The following is an 18042-nucleotide window of genomic DNA, read 5'->3' on the forward strand; positions in this document are numbered from 1 at the left end:
CAATGATGGAATCCCATTACCAGCCACTCTATTTTGTTGCGAATTCCTCCCTTTCATAAGCTCAGTCACTGCCAAATGTCTGAAGCCAGATCTATTGTTCCTTTTTCCTTTCTACTTATATTCTGATTGCTACCATCCATCAACGAGCTCGACAATACCTTTTCCTTTGTGCTAGGGGCCTGTCGACTCTTCCAACTTTCTCTTGGTGGCCCGTTGCAGCAAATTTCCATCCGTCATTGTCGCAACTGCTGTCGCGCCACACAATTGGATTTCGCGACTCTGCTCTTCTGAACGCTTTGTTCGCAAGAATCGAACTCGCATTACACACTTTTCCGGGCAGGCTTTTCTTTGCCTGGCAGCCCATCAACTGCACATGACAGGCCGCGGTAGAGGCCGGGGGCGTGGTGGACGCGGAGGAGGTGGAGGAGGCGGAGGACGGGGAGGCGTCGGCGCAGGCAACGCACCTGCAGTCCAGCGTAAGTTTCCAAAGCCGCTCTCTGAATCGCATTGATCATGATACTAATGCGACTCTCCAGCCGGCGACCCAATCCCCATTCCCCGGAGGCGACGGTACAGACCGGGCACCAAAGCCCTCCGAGAAATCAGAAGACTCCAGTCCAACACCGACCTATTATTACGAAAACTCCCCTTTGCTCGTCTTGTAAGCAATTCCTGCGCCATACATGCTTATGTGTGGTTATAGCGGTCACTAACCCGTAAGTTTTTAGGTGCGCGAAGTTGCTCTGCAGTTCCTACCCCGAGACGAAGGCATGCGATGGCAATCACAAGCGATCATGGCTTTACAAGAAGCCGCCGAAGCCTTCCTCGTACATCTCTTCGAGGACACCAACTTGTGTGCCATACATGCCAAGCGAGTCACAATCATGCAGAAGGACATCCAATTGGCGAGGAGAATCCGTGGCGTCTGGGGTGGCATTGGCTAAGACTCGGTCTGGTGTGGTTGTGAGAAAGAAAAACGTGATACCCATGCTGCTTGGTGTTGCCTTGCAGCCGGCGGAGTTCGGATTGCTTTTACTGTGTACAATTGTAAGGGAAAGGTTCGCGAAGGCGTTAGGGGTTGGATCTTTTAAGACTCGGTCAACAATATTGATCTTGTTGTTCTAGATCGTTGCGAGCTCGCGAGTCCTCTGGGTTTCAAATCTTCGCCCACAAGACACGAGAGTTTTGAGAAGAAGTAATAAAACAAACACAACCTTATAGGTTGGCTGCTTCAAACAAATATTCCTGTTTTCGTTGGTTTTGTTACACCGCGTAGTACTGCGTGCCACTATTCTCTAGTTTCAGAGACCGTTAGCGGACTGAACGGTAGCTTCGTCGCCATGGTCGATCTCAAAGGGAGGAGCCATTGCTGAGTTTTCGGATTCTCGTTTTCGAAGGCGCACCACCCAAGTGGCGTATACTAAATGGCCGAGAAAGTATTTGAATAGAAAGCCATTGGCCGGCGACGTTATCATTACCATCCAGTACTCCGTATACTCCCCTTCATTGCTCCGTAGTGCGGCTACGGAGGCCAGGGTCTCAATGAGTTACGTGCGCCAGAACACTCACTGGATTTCACTGGATTGTAATATCACCCGATGCCAACACTGAGTAACACAGGTACGTGGTACTGGGCAGATACTGGGTACTCCGTACTAAGAAACTCGAACTTACGCTACACGGTTCTGCCAGTTTCCACCGCTCCCCCACCAAAGCTTTGAGAATTGACCCCTCGGGTCCTAGTGCCCCGCGATTTGGCGATTGACTCACCAGAGGACCACCCAGTGTGAAGTTGGGCGACTTATTGCTTTGCTTCCAGGTTTTCTTTCTTTCTGGGATACTCATCAGCACCCAACGAAACCATGGCGGACGCAAATAAGATCGTCGAAGGCCTCCAGAACGCCACCTTGAAGGATCTCAAGGGAACCGAGAAGCGAGATGCTCTGATCGCCATCGAGAAGAAGTACCAGCAGCAATGGGAGAACGCTGGTCTCTTTAACGCCGATGCTCCCTCAACGTCTGATATCCCCCTCAACTCCATCACTCCTGCCGAGCTCCGAGAAAAGCATCCCAAATTCTTCGCAACCGTTGCCTTCCCATACACGAATGGACGTCTTCACGTTGGTCACGCCTTCTCATGGACCAAGGTCGAGTTCCATGTCGGCTATGCCCGCATGAAGGGCCTCAATGTCCTGTGGCCGCAAGGATACCATTGTACCGGCCTTCCCATCAAGGCTTGCGCAGACAAGCTGGTTAAAGAGGTTGCGAAGTTCGGTCAAGAGTTCGAAAAATACAGCGAGGAGGATGAGCCAGTGGTCGAAACCGCGGCTCCTGCCAAGAAAGAAAAGGAGGATGTTACCAAGTTCACAGCTAAGAAGGGCAAGGCCAATGCCAAGGCTGTCAAGATGAAGTACCAATTCCAGATCATGCAGGCCATGGGTATCCCAATCCAGCAGATTCACCTCTTCGCAGACCCTGCTTACTGGCTCGAATACTTCCCACCCCTCGTCAAGCACGATCTGACCAACTTCGGCTGTCGTATCGATTGGAGGAGACAATTCGTCACCACCGACGCGAACCCTTACTTCGATGGCTTCGTCCGATGGCAGATGAACCGCCTCCGAGAGCTGAGCAAGATCAAGTTCGGAAAGCGACACACTATCTACTCTATCAAGGACGGTCAACCCTGCATGGATCACGACCGAAGCGAAGGAGAGGGTGTTAACCCCCAGCTCTATGTCGGTATCAAGATGCGTGTTCTTGAATTTTCCGAGAAGGCTCAGGCTCTGAAGAGCAAGCTTCCAGAGGGCGCCAAGATCTATCTTGTCCCGGCCACTCTGAGAGCCGAGACCATGTATGGACAGGTAGCCTGTTTTGTATCGCCCAAGATCACATATGGAGCGTACAAGGCCAACGAGAATGAGTACTACATCATTACCGAGAGAGCCGCTAAGAACATGGCCCACCAGGAGATCTTCGCCAAGGAAGGCTCGATCGAGAAGGCAGCCGACATCCCGGGTTCTGACCTGATTGGATCCCTAATTGACGCTCCTCTGAGCTTCCACAAGGAGGGAGTCCGCGTCCTGCCAATGGAGTCTATCCTTGAGACCAAGGGAACTGGCGTAGTTACATGCGTTCCTTCAGATTCCCCTGACGACTTTGTCATGATCAAGGACCTCGCCAAAAAGGCCGAGTACTATGGCATCCAGAAGGAGTGGGCTGAGCTCGAGATCTTGCCTATTATCCAGACACCCACCTCAGATCTCATCGCTGAAGCCTTGGTGAAGAAACTGAAGATCGCGTCGCCCAAGGATGCGAAGCCCCTGAAAGAGGCCAAGGAGCTCGCTTACAAAGAGGGCTTCTACCAGGGACACATGCTGGTGGGAGACTTCAAGGGTGCAAAGGTTGCCGATGCGAAGCCCAAGGTGCGGTCTCAGCTTATCGATGCCGGGCTGGCCTTTGAGTACGCTGAACCTGAAGACCGGGTTGTCAGCAGAAGCGGTGACGAGTGTACTGTGGCGCTCATGGAGCAGTACTACCTTGACTACGGCGAGGACTCATGGCGCGCACAGGTTGTTGAGCACGTCAAGGAGGGTCTCAACACCTACTCAAACGACACACGTAACGCTTTCGCGGGTGTCCTCGACTGGCTCAAGCAGTGGGCATGTGCGCGAACCTACGGTCTGGGATCCCGCCTTCCTTGGGCACCTGAATACCTGGTAGAGAGTTTGAGTGACTCGACAGTATACATGGCCTACTATACCGTGGCTCACTACCTTCACAGCGACAACTTCGGCCGAGAGAAGGGCAAGGGCAACATTGCACCAGAACAGATGATCGACGAAGTTTGGGATTACATCCTTTGCCGCACAGAGCTTACCGACGAGGTCCTTGCTAAGTCCAGGATTCCCAGGGAGACCCTGGAGGCGATGCGCCGCGAGTTCTCTTACTTCTATCCTCTGGATATCCGTGGCAGCGGCAAGGATCTTATTCCCAACCATTTGACTTTCTTCCTGTATAACCACGTCGCCCTTTTCGACAAGGAGTGGTGGCCCCGAAGTGTTCGAGCCAACGGACACTTGCAGCTCAACGGCGAGAAGATGTCGAAGAGTACTGGCAACTTTATGACGCTGGATGATGGTATGTTATCTTATGTTCTCATCGGGTTTAGTTTACTAACATATAACCTTAGTCGTGAAGAAGTATGGCGCGGATGCCTCCCGAATTGCTCTGGCCGATGCTGGCGACACTATTCAAGACTCCAACTTCGTTGAGGACGTCGCCGATAACACTATGTAAGCGGCGATACTACCAGTCCAATCAAATGAGTGAATGCTGACCCCGATGTACTATAGTCTTCGACTTCACACTCTCAAGGACTGGTGTGAGGAGATGGCTCAGAGCCAGGAGCTTCGGACGGAGATGAACGAGTTTGACGACCCGCTCTTCGACAACGAGATGAATGCACTCATCAACGAAGCTAAGCACCACTACGATGAGACCAACTACAAGTCTGCTTTGAAGTCTTGCTTCTTCGACCTCGTCAACGCCAAGGACGTCTACAGAGCTGCATGCGGTGCTGCGAGTATCCCGATGAACAAGGATATAGTCATGAAGTACATCCGACTTCAGGCTCTTTCCCTCACTCCAATTGCGCCTCATTGGGCTGAGTACATCTGGACGGAGGTTCTCAAGGAGCCCAAGACCATTCAGCTCGCGAGATGGCCTGAAGTCCCGGCAGCTGACCCCAAGCTCAGCGCAGCCCGTGCCTACGTCCTTACTACTCAATCCAACGTGACATCGGCCGAGTCTGCGCAACTCAAGAGGCTTGCCAAGGGCAAACAGGCCAACTTTGACCCTAAGAAGCCTAAGAAGCTCACGATCTTCTCCACAAAGTCTTTCCCAAAGTGGCAAACACAATGTATCGAGATTCTGAAGGAGACATGGGATGTGAAGACCAACACACAGTCTTGTACTGACAAGGAGCTGAGCGGCCGCATCGCCAAATTGGGCAAGGTCAAGGATGCTATGCCTTTCACTCAGCGCCTGAAGAAGCGACTCCGCGACGGTGAGCCTGCCAGCGTGGTGATGGAGCGACAGCTTGCGTTTGACGAAGCCAAAACCTTAGTGCTCATGGTGCCCGGCCTGAAGCGAGCAGCTGGTCTTGCAGATGTGAGTGTGATCGAAGTATCCGAGGATACCAAGAAGGGAACCGATCTACTGAAGGGTGGCGAGTTGGACATCACGTCCCAGGTGGCTGAGCAGGCGGTACCTGGTCAGCCTACTTTCTTGTTCGAAAATGTAGAAGCTTAGATATACTAAGAGACTACCCCATTTAAGGGAAATGAGAAGAAACACTAGACAAATATATATCACGAAGCAGTTCATATGCCTGATTGACTAAAGTGTAAGTTGCACGCTGGACAAAACGGGGATCCTGACGGAGAACCCATCATTATCAGATCGATCTAGGTTATTCCTTCCTCATAATCACGGACCCTGGCTCAATCATTGGTCTTGCAGGCAATATGGTTTAGGCACTCGCGTACGTTTATGGAACCATTTTGGGAGCGCGCGAGATTTACAAGCCAGAACTCGGGATTACTGATGACATCACGCACATGAGATTTATCGTCGAGGACATACTGCGCGAGATAGCGAGTGTCCAATCCCAGCGGACCCGATGGGCTCGCAAGTTCGACTCGGTCCGCAAGCCAGGCATGACGAAGTGGAAGGAACAGGACATCGCCCAGTTGTTGTCGTGTCTGCTGTCGCTGGAGAGCAGGCTTAATGGCTGGTGGACTTGGCTATCTTGGTAAGTTCCATGAATTTTCTCGTCTTCCTTTTTTTAATTTTTTTTTTTAGCTCATTATAGAAAAAGGAAAACATAGTCTGATGTCTCTACGAATGCTTCCACTGTCTATAGGAAAACTGTGATGCTATATATACCACAATCACATCGACATAGCTAGATTATGCAAAGCTAATACATCTCGAGTATCGAATGCGACAAGGTTGTCATCCCGGTTAAATCCAATCGTCTCGGGGGACGAAAGCAGCATGCGGGGCTAGTGCGACTGACCCATCAACAAATGCTAGGCCAACCGTTAGATGAACATCTCTGTGACTGTAACTCGTGTATGCTACCGATTTCCACTAATGACACCAACTTGAAGCCGGCGAAATACCATAAATTTGATCTTCTAGAATTGATAGGAATGATAGAACAGTTTGGCCGTTGAAGACAAATCTGGGTTGGAAATGTGGTGATGGATGCGAAGAGCTCATCCGAGGTGGCTCACACCTCGCCAGATAGTAGCATCGCTCCTCCGCGGCCCAAGCTGCTGCTACCCGCCAGTTGCGACCCTCCCATGCCAGATACCCCAAGAAGGCAGCTTGTATGGATTGTGAGTATATCCCACTCCTAGCACAACATCTGCTCTAATGCAACTTATTCCAGGTGTTTGGTGGCACCGGCCACATGGGCCGGTCGCTGGTGAAGTGTGCCCTATCGCGCGGCGACCTCGTCACCGCCGTCGGCCGCACGTTTGAGACGAGCCCCGAGGCCATGTCGCAGCAGCACCCGGGCCCCAACAGCCTGGGCCTCCTCTGCGACGTGCGCGCGCGTGATAGCGTGGCGCGGGTGGTCGAGCGCACGCGGCAGCACTTCGGCCGCGTCGACGTCGTGGCCAACTGCAGCGGCTACGGCGTCATCGGCGCCTGCGAAGACCAGGACGATCACGAGATCCGTAACCAGTTCGAGACCAACTTCATGGGCACCCTGCACATCATCCAGGCTTCGCTCCCCTACTTCCGCGAGCAGCGCGGCGGCCGCTATCTCATCTTCAGCTCGACGAGCGGCGCATTGGGAGTTCCCGGCCTTGGGCCCTATTGCGCGACCAAGTACGCGGTGGAGGGCCTGATCGAAGCCATGCTATACGAGATTGACAGCTTTGGCATTAAGGCGACGTTGGTGGAGCCCGGGCTGGTGCGCCGCGACGAGCCAGCCGACGACCTGGAGGGGGCGACGGCAGGCGCAGGTGCAGGCACTGGCGCAGCCGCGGCGACACCGGCGCCGCTGCCGCTACCGACGTGGGGCCACTTTCTCATCAAGCCGGCGTCGGAGCCGTACGCGCACCCAGCCAGCCCCGCGCTGCACGCCAAGCGCATGGTGCAGTGGCTGGGCGACAAGCAGCCGACGAGCGCCGTCAAGTGCGCCGAGCTCGTCTGGCAGCTGGGCCATTGCGCTTACCCGCCACTCCGCCTCGTGCTCGGCAGTTACGCCATCGAGAGCATCCGCGACCGCCTCCGCAGCGTCACCGAGGAGCTCGAGGACTGGAAGCACCTCCACCACGCCCCGCCGCCCGAGGTTCTCGAGGCTGCCGCCGCCGCTGCCGCTGCCGCCGAGGCGGGCGATAAGCAGCGGCGGGCCGATAGTGTCGGCTCGGCGGTTGGGCAGCTGCAGCAGCTGCAGCAACATGTACAACAACAGGACAAGGAGAAGGGACTTGAGATCAAGGCCGAGGGTGGGGACGAGGATGAGGAGATGGCGGGCGACTCGGGCGGCGAGATGCAGGATCAGATCATGGTCATTACTTGATTTTGGGCTACTATAGGCTACGATGGTATAGATACGAGGTACGATACGAGGAAATCCAGGAAATCATCTGGAGCGACCATGGCATATAACGTGACGTTTATTATTGGCTTGTTCTATTTTAACACACCCAGAACCGACAAGCAGCTCGTTCGCGGTTTGTTGCGGTCTGGGCCATACGTTTGTGTCTCTGTGCGTGTCGGTGCTGCTGGATGCACGCCATGCAAGACATGAAAATGCTTGACGGCAAGCAAGCCAAGCCCTGCGGATTAGGGGACGCATTATGGACTGTGGCAGTGAAGGAGAGATGAATCTGGTAATCTGGTGGGATCGAAGCGGCTGGCCAATGACAACGGCGAGTCCGGCCTCTGCTGGAGATCGGGGCTCATCTGTGCGATTTATGCTATGGAGCCCTCTTCGTCTCGGGGGCAGAGCCGGGGGAGAAACGAGAGAATGTTCTGCGCGAGAAGCCTCTGGGCCTCTCTGATTTTGCGCACAGGCCCCGGCGAAGCTTTGGTCCAGAGCCCGTTAAGCCTCTTTAGGGCATAGTGCCGTCCCTATCTCGAACATCTCTCTACCCTATCTAAATCAGGATGCACAGGAGGAAGATACTGGCACTTGTTTTGCAACAGCGCTTGCCGACAAGCATCAACCTCTCGCAAGAAGCGATGCAGGTTCGTCTGATTGTGTACCTCTGCCTGGCAAATGGGCGAATGACGGCGGCTATCCAGTGAAGACTGAGCAGGGTGAGTCGCGTGCCAGCACAGAAAAAGAACACTTCAGCCAGGGGTGCCCTGAAGCTGCCTATCCGTCAAATCAGGCAACGCGCGTTCTGCCTAACTCACTCGTCAGCTCGTGTTTTTCCCGCTGGCAGCTGTCGACTCCACTGGAACTTCACCGGAATTCGACCCTGTACACTGTTGGACTGTTAGTCCCTTCCCAGTAGCTTTAACCGCTTCTCCTTTAATCCTTTAATTGCCAGTCAGCTCCTATTGACCCCAGCCCGCCCGTCCAGGCTGCCCGACTACCTGCAATTCATCAATTTCCATCCCAGACCTGAAAAAAGGAAACCAGTTTTCCCTTTTCTTCATCCCGCCTCGTGATCGACATTCGCCTCTTTTCGACGACTTGTCGCCTACTCGATCCCTTCTTTCTTGCTTCGACCATCTCTTGCGACACTTCACACTCGTTTAATCCACTTCTCAATCTCTACCATCGCAAACATGTCGGACAAGAAGAACGAAGATTACGTGGTCAACATGGCCGACTCTGCCCGGAGCCCTCGATCTCCCTTCGGCAGCGAGAAGGAGCCCTTCATCCCCACGCGACCGGCGCGCGCTCCTGTCCCCAACAAGGCCTTGATCCAGACCATCGGCCGCTTCGAGAACAGCCCGCCCGTCTCCGTCCTGGCCTACTGCTTGTCTTCCATCAGCATGACCGTCGTCAACAAGTATGTCGTGTCCGGCACCGAGTGGAACATGAACTTCTTCTACCTCGCCGTTCAGGTAAGCATACACCAACCAACACCAAACTCCTGCTGCGGGTGGAATCGAACCAGCTGTGCTGTAGAGCAAAATCCCGACTGACCATGATGTTTTTGGATTGTAGTCAATTGTGTGCATCGCGACCATCGAAGGCTGCCGGCAAGCTGGTCTGATCAAGAACTTGGCTCCCTTCGACACCAACAAGGGCAGGCGCTGGTTCCCCATCTCGCTGCTCCTCGTCGGCATGATCTACACCAGTATCAAGTCTCTGCAGTACCTCTCGGTCCCCGTCTACACCATCTTCAAGAACTTGACCATTATCGTCATCGCCTACGGCGAGGTGCTCTGGTTCGGAGGCAGCGTTACCCCTCTCGCTCTGTTGTCTTTCGGCCTTATGGTGCTCAGCTCTGTCATCGCCGCTTGGGCCGATACCGCCCACGCCAGCCAGACTGCCGAGGCCGCCGAGGCTCTGGCCACCCTGAACGCCGGATACGCCTGGATGGGCCTGAATGTCTTCTGCACTGCTTCTTACGTGCTGGGCATGCGCAAGGTCATCAAGAGCATGAACTTCAAGGATTGGGACAGTACGTATAACCTCTTGCTTTTTCCTGATCCAGTCCACACTACGTAAATCTTTTGCTAACAGCCCAATGTAGCCATGTTCTACAACAACCTGCTCACCATTCCCGTCCTCATCGTTGCCTCTCTTGTCGCCGAGGATTGGTCCAGCGCGAACTTCGCCAAGAACTTTCCCCCTGAGACTCGCAACAGTATCTTGATTGGTATGATCTACTCTGGAATGGGTGCCATCTTCATCTCGTACTGCTCCGCCTGGTGCATCCGCTGCACGTCGTCCACCACCTACTCCATGGTTGGCGCTCTCAACAAGCTCCCCATTGCTGTCAGCGGCTTCATCTTCTTCGCCGCCCCTGTCACCCTGGGTGGTGTGTCGGCCATCTTCATCGGTTTCGTCAGTGGTATTGTCTACGCCTGGGCCAAGGTTCGCCAGTCCGAGGTGGCCAAGAACACGTTGCCCATCGCGCAGCCTACCATGAGTGCCAGCTCTCAGAGCAACCGCGATGCCAACTCCTAGAGCCGGCTTTGGCGGGATGGTCACCAAAGATAAAAAAACCCCACTGCTACGAAGTCCACGACAGAGCGTCTTTTCCATTCTTGGCGGGGGCCAGCGGATTCTGCGAGACGGCCTTTGCAACCCCCTGTCCTTATTTGCCGCTTACATTAGATGTATAATTCTTGATCTTCCAACCTATCTTCCACTGCCGTTTCCCCGGACAGGCCGGTTTGGTATAGACTATTTTTCGCGAAGGAACGGACTGGAACACGTGGGACACGTTTGGTCGCAAATCATTTTTATACATGGGACGGCGCATAACGACGAGTGTTTTGCCCCTAGGCAAATGATGACACGGGAAGCTCGAAACTCGACGATAAAAGCAACGATAGGTTACAAACCCCCATGGGTCATTGTTGCGACAAGAGAAGGAAGCCAGCGATGCGTGTCGCATGTTGGTGGGTGCATGGTGTCAGGGTACTGATGCTGCATGGTTGGAATTTAGCTACAGGCAGCTTTACGAAGTCATAATAGAACGATGTAATTCTTTCAACAGCCTGGTAATCAGTCGCCCTCTAGAGTGAGCTTGTGAGAAGCAAAGATGGCATTGGCAGATTAAAAAGACGTGCTGTGCCTGTGTGCCTCTGTTGAGATGTAGGAGATGCAAAGCAACTCGCCACTGTTTGTGTGGAATGTTGGCCAAAGAAAGTGTTGGCCGCTCTCGTGTCAGACAAGGCCGGGCGCACGTGGAGTGACGGTGCTAGCAGCGGCGCAGAGCTTACACCAACACCCCAAACCTTTATCTGATTTTAGTCCTGGAAGCGATGCATCTATCAGATGATCCAACCGCCATCTTATTTTCGCGTGCAGTCGGCATGGAAGTGGTGATTTCGATGTGATCCAAGGATGTGATGTGCTGAAGCAGCAGTGCCAGTGCGCGGGCGGACAGCCACTAATGGCGGCACACGCCGTTGGGGGAGGGCCACATGTCATGGCAGCCATGGCAGTCTTCTCTTTCCCATGCCCTGTTCTGCCAGGTGACATCACAAAGCCTCAGGTTCGTCATTCGGGACTTTTTGGGCTTCAGCTCAACAAAATCGATTCTGGGCCCGCTCCCTGAGACTGCAATACTCTCTGCTCTCTACTCTCTCCTATTTTCCGGCCCCCTTTTGCCAGGACAAACAGCAGATTCTCCCTCTGCCCCTTGTCAATCAGTAAAAATACTTTCCAATTATGTCTTGACAGTGCGCGTGTTGTGTCGCATCAAGAAAACCTTCTCCCCGCCTTCCCTTACTCGCATTACGGTATTATCCTTTGCTTCAACCACGGCTTTTGATACGCGTTATAAGCAACACCGCCCCCGCCTTGGGGTCTACGATTGTTCGGCTTAGACGTGGTGCGCCGACAACCCACGCTGTGCAAGATTCAAGATGTTGCCCTTTATCAATAAGCGTAGGCGTTTGAGCAAACCCTCCATTTGTTGCTGGTCCTGTGCTAATATTTGCCAACTATAAAGCTTTCGAAGCGGCCTCTGGAGCGATAGGAGCCTCGGCCGATGAGCGTACGTACCAGTTCCGACAAACCAGACCTTCCCCTTCGTTGACAGCCGACGGCCACATCTGTACAACATGCACTGGTTGATTGCGCCGGTCCCTCTAACTGCGCCTCTAGTCAAACTCATCTTCTCCTTCCTCCTGTCCTACCCCCTCGCGGGTATCCTGAAGCGGGTCCCCGACGCGCGACCGGCATACAAGAATATATACAGCATCAGGTAGGTCGCCTGGCGACCGGGAAGGGTGTCCTCTAGGAGGCGAAAGAGAAGAAGGAAATGACTGACCCTGGTCCGCATAGTGTTTGTATATTCTACCTGGTTGGCCTCTTCGACCTCTGGGATGGCCTCTGGCACATTTTGGTGTCCGCCGCGGTCACCTATGCCCTCGCCTACTTCTTGCGCGGCAGCCCCTACATGCCATGGATGGGCTTCGTCTTCCTGATGGGCCACACGGCCGTGAACCAGCTCCGACGCCAGTTCGCCGACAACGCTGCCGACGTCGACATCACAGGCGCCCAGATGGTCATGGTCATGAAGTTGAGCGCATTCTGCTGGAACGTGGCCGACGGAACTCTGCCCGAGGACCAACTCTCCGATTTCCAGAAGGACAGGCGTATCATGCAGCTGCCTAACTTGCTTGACTACGCCGGCTTCGTCTTGTTCTTCCCATCCTTCATGGCCGGCCCCCCGTTCGACTACAACGAGTACAAGCGCTGGGTCGACTGCACCATGTTCGATGTGCCCTCGACCATCGACCCTGCTAAGCGACCCCCTACGCGAAAGAAGCGCAAGATCCCACGCAGTGCTACGCCCGCCATGTGGAAGGCGGCCGGTGGGCTCCTATGGATTGGCGCCTTTGTCAAGTTCAACGCCTGGTTCGACTGGAAGTTCATGCTCGCTGATGGCTTCATGAGCTATTCGATTCTTCACCGGATCTTCTACTTGCACATGGTCAACGTCACAACGCGACTCAAGTACTATGGCGTTTGGTCCTTGACCGAAGGCGCCTGTATCTTGACTGGCCTGGGCTACAAGGGCGTCGACCCCACGACTGGCCGGGTTAGCTGGGACCGCCTGCAGAACATCAACCCCTGGGGTGTCGAGTCGGCGCAGAACAGCCGCGCATACCTCGAGAACTGGAACATGGGCACCAACAAGTGGCTCCGCTACTACATCTACTTGCGCGTCACGCCACGCAACAAGAAGCCTGGATTCCGTGCGAGCTTGGCTACTTTTACGACAAGTGCTTTCTGGCACGGATTCTACCCAGGTTATTACCTGACATTTGTGCTCGCGAGCTTCGTCCAAACTGCCGCCAAGAGTACGTTGTACCTCCAAGCTTTGCTCACGATGCGACGGAAGTTTGTTCAAACCCAAGCTAACCTCTGAATTACAGACGCCCGACGTTATCTTCGCCCGTTCTTCCTTGACCCCGTCACACAGAACCCACTTCCCTCGAAGCGGTATTACGATATCGCGTCGTACTTTACGACTCAGCTCGTCTTTTGCTTTGTCACGACACCGTTCGTGATCCTTCGTTTCGATGACTCGATCAAGGTGTGGTCACGCGTCTACTTCTATGCCGTCGTCATCACCTTCAGCAGCTTCGCCTTCTTCCACTCGCCCGGCAAGCAGTGGCTGCGCGCCAAGCTCGAGAAGCGCACCCGCGACGCCGGCGTCAAGATGTCGGGCAGCATCAGCTCCGACAGCCTCAACAGCACCGCGGGCGCCACCGGCCGCGAGAGGAGGCCGCCGCTCGTCGGCCCTGGGCTCAGCGAGGACTTCACCAAGGATGCTGACGAGGCGTTCGCGGAAATCCGTACTGAGATTAAGAGGCGCCAGTCGCAGAGCATCGGCAGTGGCGGCGGCATTAGAAAGGCGGCGACGTTGCCGGCACTGGCGGAGAAGGCGAAGAATATTTAGGCTTCACTTCTTCCCGGTGGTTGACTGGGTGGAGGATGGTAGACCAGGGGGTTGTTTAATGGCCTCACTGCGGGCTACTCCCAAGGCAATTTGGTTATTGGGAAATGTGTTTGGAGCGACAGAGGCAAGCCACTGGATCAATAAGCCAGTTAATCGTATCATGGTTTCTTGCCGAACTGCGAATTCAGATAGCATCAGCATGTTATGTTAGTGTGTTGTTAAATATGCATGGCGGCTTGGCGGGATAGGGGTTCGATTGGTAGACAGCACAGCACGGTGTATACGCCTAAACCCGTCCCACCTAGCCTCTAAGGAGTTGGTTATCTTACTGAATCAATCTATTATCATTATTCACATTGTTTTCTTCGATAGAGGCATTGTCGCCTGTCGCATTGGGCAGTCTTTGTTTAGACAATTCTCTCCCCGAGCAGTTGGTTGTAATAAGTTCTATAGAACAAGTAAATGAGCTATATGCACCCCCTCGCTCTCTTCGATGGTTTCATCGTATCAAATATATCCAGCCATTGTCATCCTGTTAAGAGATAATGAACATTATATATTTCCTTGGCTTTGTTAATGCTGATAGAATGCTGCATCCGTCTCGAGCCTCTGGGCGCTTTGTCACACCCGGTGTACAATGTTATCACATAGAAACCATGGTCTATAGTCTCAGGGGACCCTTAAGTAGATGGATAGAAATGATAATGGCAATGATATGTTCGAATTGACGGCCAAGAGATAAGAGTGCCATGGCTCAATCTATTAATATGCCGTATGGCGACATGGGGGTTAAGATCCCCTATTTCGACCCCGGCCCGGAAAACGAGTGGAGTCAGAACGATAAGATTCAGAAGGATGGATTCCTCCTCGTCAAGATCTTTCAGCCCAATGTGTTCCTGTTACAGTCGATCGGGAATGGGCGGCTGTACGTCAACAAGCTGCTGAGGGTAGAGCCTGGCGGTCCTACTCCACGAGAGCTTGCGGCCTCGGCGGTGGCCTGGGGCATGGTTGGTCTGGATGGCGAGAACATGGCGATGCCTTTTAGAAGGGCCGGTGGTAACGGGGCTGGTGGTCAAGCTGGCGACAATGACGATGATAGCGATGACGATAGCGATGACGATAGCGTCGATGATGACCCGGAGGGCCGCGCTTTGGATGACTCTGGTGATTATGCGCCGGCGCCTGACGATTCCGATGATGAAGTCTGGAGCGACAATATGGAAGACCGGGCGCATGGTGGGATGGTTGATCTATCGATGCGCGGGGGTGCTGGGAATGAAAATGGAGGTGATGATGGCGCAGAGGACGACGATTCGGATGTGGATAATAACAATGATTTCATGTTCACCCTGCCACAGGAGACTTATTTCCCTCATCTGGTTCACTGGCAGAGACTGGTCAATGATGATAACAACATGGTCTACTCCCTCTACTACAAGTATGTATTAATGACACCCTCACTAGACTTCTAGTTGTTGTTGAGGCTGCTGTCACTCAACTCATGCTTACAATATCTGGCCCAGATATTATAACGGCGGCTCTATAATGGATATGGAGACCCTGTTCGCGAAGAAGGGCAAACGGGTCCCCGAGCACTTCATTTGGCTGGTGGCCGAGCAGCTCGGAGAGGCCCTGGCTTACATGTATTTCGGCCGGCCGCGGGGGAGCGTCGGCGCCGCAGCCAACCAGCCGAACTGGCGGCGCGTATACCACCGCGACCTGTATGCGAACAACATCTTCGTGCACTACCCGCCCCCAGGGAGGGGGCGCAAGGGCCCTTACGGCGAGCGCGTCAACGCCTTCCCCGACATCGTCGCAGGCGACTTCGGCGAGTCGTACATCGAGGGTAACCCCCGTCGGTTCGTGAGCGAGACGGTCGAGAACCAACCCTTTCCCATGCAGCCCTGGAATGACATCGACGGGCTGAGCCAGACGCTGCGCCGGCTCGCTATGGCGCACCTTGAGCCGGTGCGACAAGCGGCCATGGAGGAGATTGACGACGTCAGGGTTCGAACGGCTCTTACTTTGGATAATGATGACGGCGACCCCCCTTATTCAGACGCCCTCATCAACATGCTGGAGACTCTGGAATGGTCGCGGGGTGCAAACGATGTGGCCATAGTAGATCGTGAACGACTAGACGGCACGCACGGGTACGATGATCTGCCCGACATCACCTGGGTCGTCGACACGATGCTGACGACGGCCCGGTTCGAGGTCGAGAGCCGCAGAATCGACCTGCCCGAGGGGACCGACTACCGCAATCTGGACATGTCGTGGACCAAGCCCTTCGTGCGCCAGATGCCGTGGTCATGCAACCACAAGCACCCCCGGGGCCTCCGTGACCTGGAGCGGCTTTCGGCCCTGAGCCGCTGGGCCGACGTGCGCCCGCCCTACGAGTTCCAGCGCCTAGCCTTCGGGCCCGCGCGCTGCGTGGACATGGGCTACGGCGACGAGTCGGCGCGGCTGGCGCAGCCCACGTTCGCGGACCCGGCGCGCTTCGACCGGCGCGGGGCCGAGCAGGGCGCCGTGTCGGACCACACGCTGGTGCGGCGCGGGTTCCGCGCCAAGGCCGACGGGGTCCTGCTCGCGCTCAGCAACCTAGCCAGCCACGAATCCGCGCGGCTCGACGCCGGCGACTTGCCCTCGGAGTCGGACGGCGGCAGCGACGGCGGCGCGCAGGCCCGGCCGCCCCGGCCCAGCTTCATCTACAACCCTCGTACCGGGGATACCCTCCTGCACCCGCGCCTCGCGCGGGTCCAACGGCGCATCGATGCGCTCCGGACGGCTGTGGCTGAGTACCAGACCGTGCGGGACGATATCCGGAGACAGGGGATACAGGAGCCGCGGGTGCAGCCTCCGCCGAATGATGACGATGATGACGATGATGATGACGATGATGGTGGTGGCGGCGATGATGGTGGCGACGACGATGATGGTAGCGACGATGGGGACGGTGATGATAATGGCGGCCCTAACAAGCGCCAGAGAACCAGTTGAGTAACGTCGGACCGGAAGGAGGTCAGGCCCCCTTTTCCTTCTCTGAGGCAGCTGTTGTACGGGTAACAATTTTGGGTCAGGGAAGCGCGTTTTTGTATCTTGGATTGCTTTAGACTTTTATAGAACCTTCAAGTAGCAACACTGTACATTCGTCTCATTAAGACTTCCAGTATAGCTTGTCTTTGTAAAAGGGGGCAGTTACCTCAGATTCTTCTCAGGCTTCCAGAAATTAGACATCCATTTTGTTAGAGAAACACTGAGGTGGAAGCTCTATTACGCATTTAAATACGCTCAATGCTTGAGATAACCACTTAGTTCTCTCTTCTCTCTTTACCCATTTCCCATTTCTCTTCAGTCTTGTCGCTTCCACTTCTACTCCCGACATAGAAGCACCCAAAACGCCCCGTGCCACCAATTCTGCAACCAGCACCACCAAGCGCCTTGATGACCGTGTCGTTGGACCACACTCTTATTGATCACCATCCTTTTCTCCACACCGAAGGATCAAGACGGCTACCCATGATGCGGTCTGGGCGCTTTGAGTATTTCCCCCTACTTCCGTGTGAGATTCGACTATGCATCTGGTCCCAGGTATTGGCAAACGAAACCCCCAGTCGGTTTACTATTGAAAAACATGGCCATCGGCTTACTGGCTTTCGCCCAGATTGCCTTTCTTGCCATCGACGATATTATCCTTTTCACTCTCGCCCAAACCCAAACGGCCCATTCGTGTTTTTGGAGTCTGTCTTCTATCGCAGTTCACCACTGCTTGCCACTGACAGAGAGGCTAGAGGCGAAGCCCACGTTTACTATCCAGTTAAGATTGAGCTTGTCGACATGAACAAAAAAAGCCGTAAATGGCCAAATGAAGGGTATGAGGGCTACTGGAAATTTCTGGAGTACGTGCCTCGCCACCTAAACCAACTGGTCGTAGGCTGTTTGTACCTCACACCGGCGCATGACAGCCTTCTTTGCGAGTTTCAAACACGACAACGTTGTTGGGGGCGCCAAGTTCGGTTTGGTCAGATCCGTGATAGCGACTGCCTTCTTCTCTATTCAGATTGGGTTGCCCCCGGATGACGTTCAGCAGGATTTGTTGCCGTGCTGGGCATTTAGTGTATGTCCCACCGTCGCCGTTCCCTCCTAATTTCTCCCGGCTTCGAGAGGCTCTGGGCAAGATTCCCCGGGAGCCAGAAAACCACTCAAGAGTAGTAATGGACGCCAGAACTGCCTTTACAGGTCGCTTGGACAAATACCTGGAGCTTTTGGGAGAGATTCCGCCTTTTGAACCACCTCGAGCCCAATCTCATGGTCCGAGAAAGCCCCGCCAGGACTCCGGATTTCACTGAGGCCTCATCTGAATTCTGGCGGAAAGTTAAAGCAGATGTTTGGCAACCAGTGATAGTCATCGTGG

General features: G+C 54.4%; 6 protein-coding genes across 6 annotated transcripts; all 6 read left to right on the forward strand.

Annotated features, from left to right (window-relative positions):
- Positions 1 to 373: 373 nt before the first annotated feature.
- Positions 374 to 944, forward strand: PG998_008045 (histone H3-like centromeric protein cse-4; the record flags this gene model as incomplete). The annotated part of the gene is made up of 3 exons (XM_066874861.1): positions 374 to 476; positions 537 to 661; positions 729 to 944. 3 exons carry the CDS (start codon positions 374 to 376, stop codon positions 942 to 944), a joined length of 444 nt encoding a protein of 147 aa, XP_066730806.1.
- A 918-nt stretch (positions 945 to 1862) lies between these two features.
- PG998_008046 (uncharacterized protein) lies at positions 1863 to 5313 on the forward strand (the record flags this gene model as incomplete). Its single annotated transcript, XM_066874862.1, has 3 exons — positions 1863 to 4140; positions 4193 to 4295; positions 4356 to 5313. The coding sequence occupies 3 exons, from the start codon at positions 1863 to 1865 to the stop codon at positions 5311 to 5313; spliced, it is 3339 nt and encodes a 1112-aa protein (XP_066730807.1).
- A 1168-nt stretch (positions 5314 to 6481) lies between these two features.
- Positions 6482 to 7600, forward strand: PG998_008047 (short chain dehydrogenase; the record flags this gene model as incomplete). The annotated part of the gene is made up of 1 exon (XM_066874863.1): positions 6482 to 7600. The coding sequence occupies one exon, from the start codon at positions 6482 to 6484 to the stop codon at positions 7598 to 7600; it is 1119 nt and encodes a 372-aa protein (XP_066730808.1).
- A 1220-nt stretch (positions 7601 to 8820) lies between these two features.
- PG998_008048 (gdp-mannose transporter) lies at positions 8821 to 10174 on the forward strand (the record flags this gene model as incomplete). Its single annotated transcript, XM_066874864.1, has 3 exons — positions 8821 to 9102; positions 9206 to 9665; positions 9738 to 10174. The coding sequence occupies 3 exons, from the start codon at positions 8821 to 8823 to the stop codon at positions 10172 to 10174; spliced, it is 1179 nt and encodes a 392-aa protein (XP_066730809.1).
- A 1607-nt stretch (positions 10175 to 11781) lies between these two features.
- On the forward strand, positions 11782 to 13628 carry PG998_008049 (MBOAT family protein; the record flags this gene model as incomplete). The annotated part of the gene is made up of 3 exons (XM_066874865.1): positions 11782 to 11924; positions 12005 to 13026; positions 13102 to 13628. The coding sequence occupies 3 exons, from the start codon at positions 11782 to 11784 to the stop codon at positions 13626 to 13628; spliced, it is 1692 nt and encodes a 563-aa protein (XP_066730810.1).
- A 749-nt stretch (positions 13629 to 14377) lies between these two features.
- PG998_008050 (uncharacterized protein) lies at positions 14378 to 16628 on the forward strand (the record flags this gene model as incomplete). The annotated part of the gene is made up of 2 exons (XM_066874866.1): positions 14378 to 15066; positions 15152 to 16628. 2 exons carry the CDS (start codon positions 14378 to 14380, stop codon positions 16626 to 16628), a joined length of 2166 nt encoding a protein of 721 aa, XP_066730811.1.
- Positions 16629 to 18042: the final 1414 nt, after the last annotated feature.

This window comes from Apiospora kogelbergensis (assembly GCF_038363985.1).
Source record: "Apiospora kogelbergensis strain CBS 113332 chromosome Unknown utg000005l_segment0_segment0, whole genome shotgun sequence".
Lineage (NCBI taxonomy): Eukaryota > Fungi > Ascomycota > Sordariomycetes > Amphisphaeriales > Apiosporaceae > Apiospora > Apiospora kogelbergensis.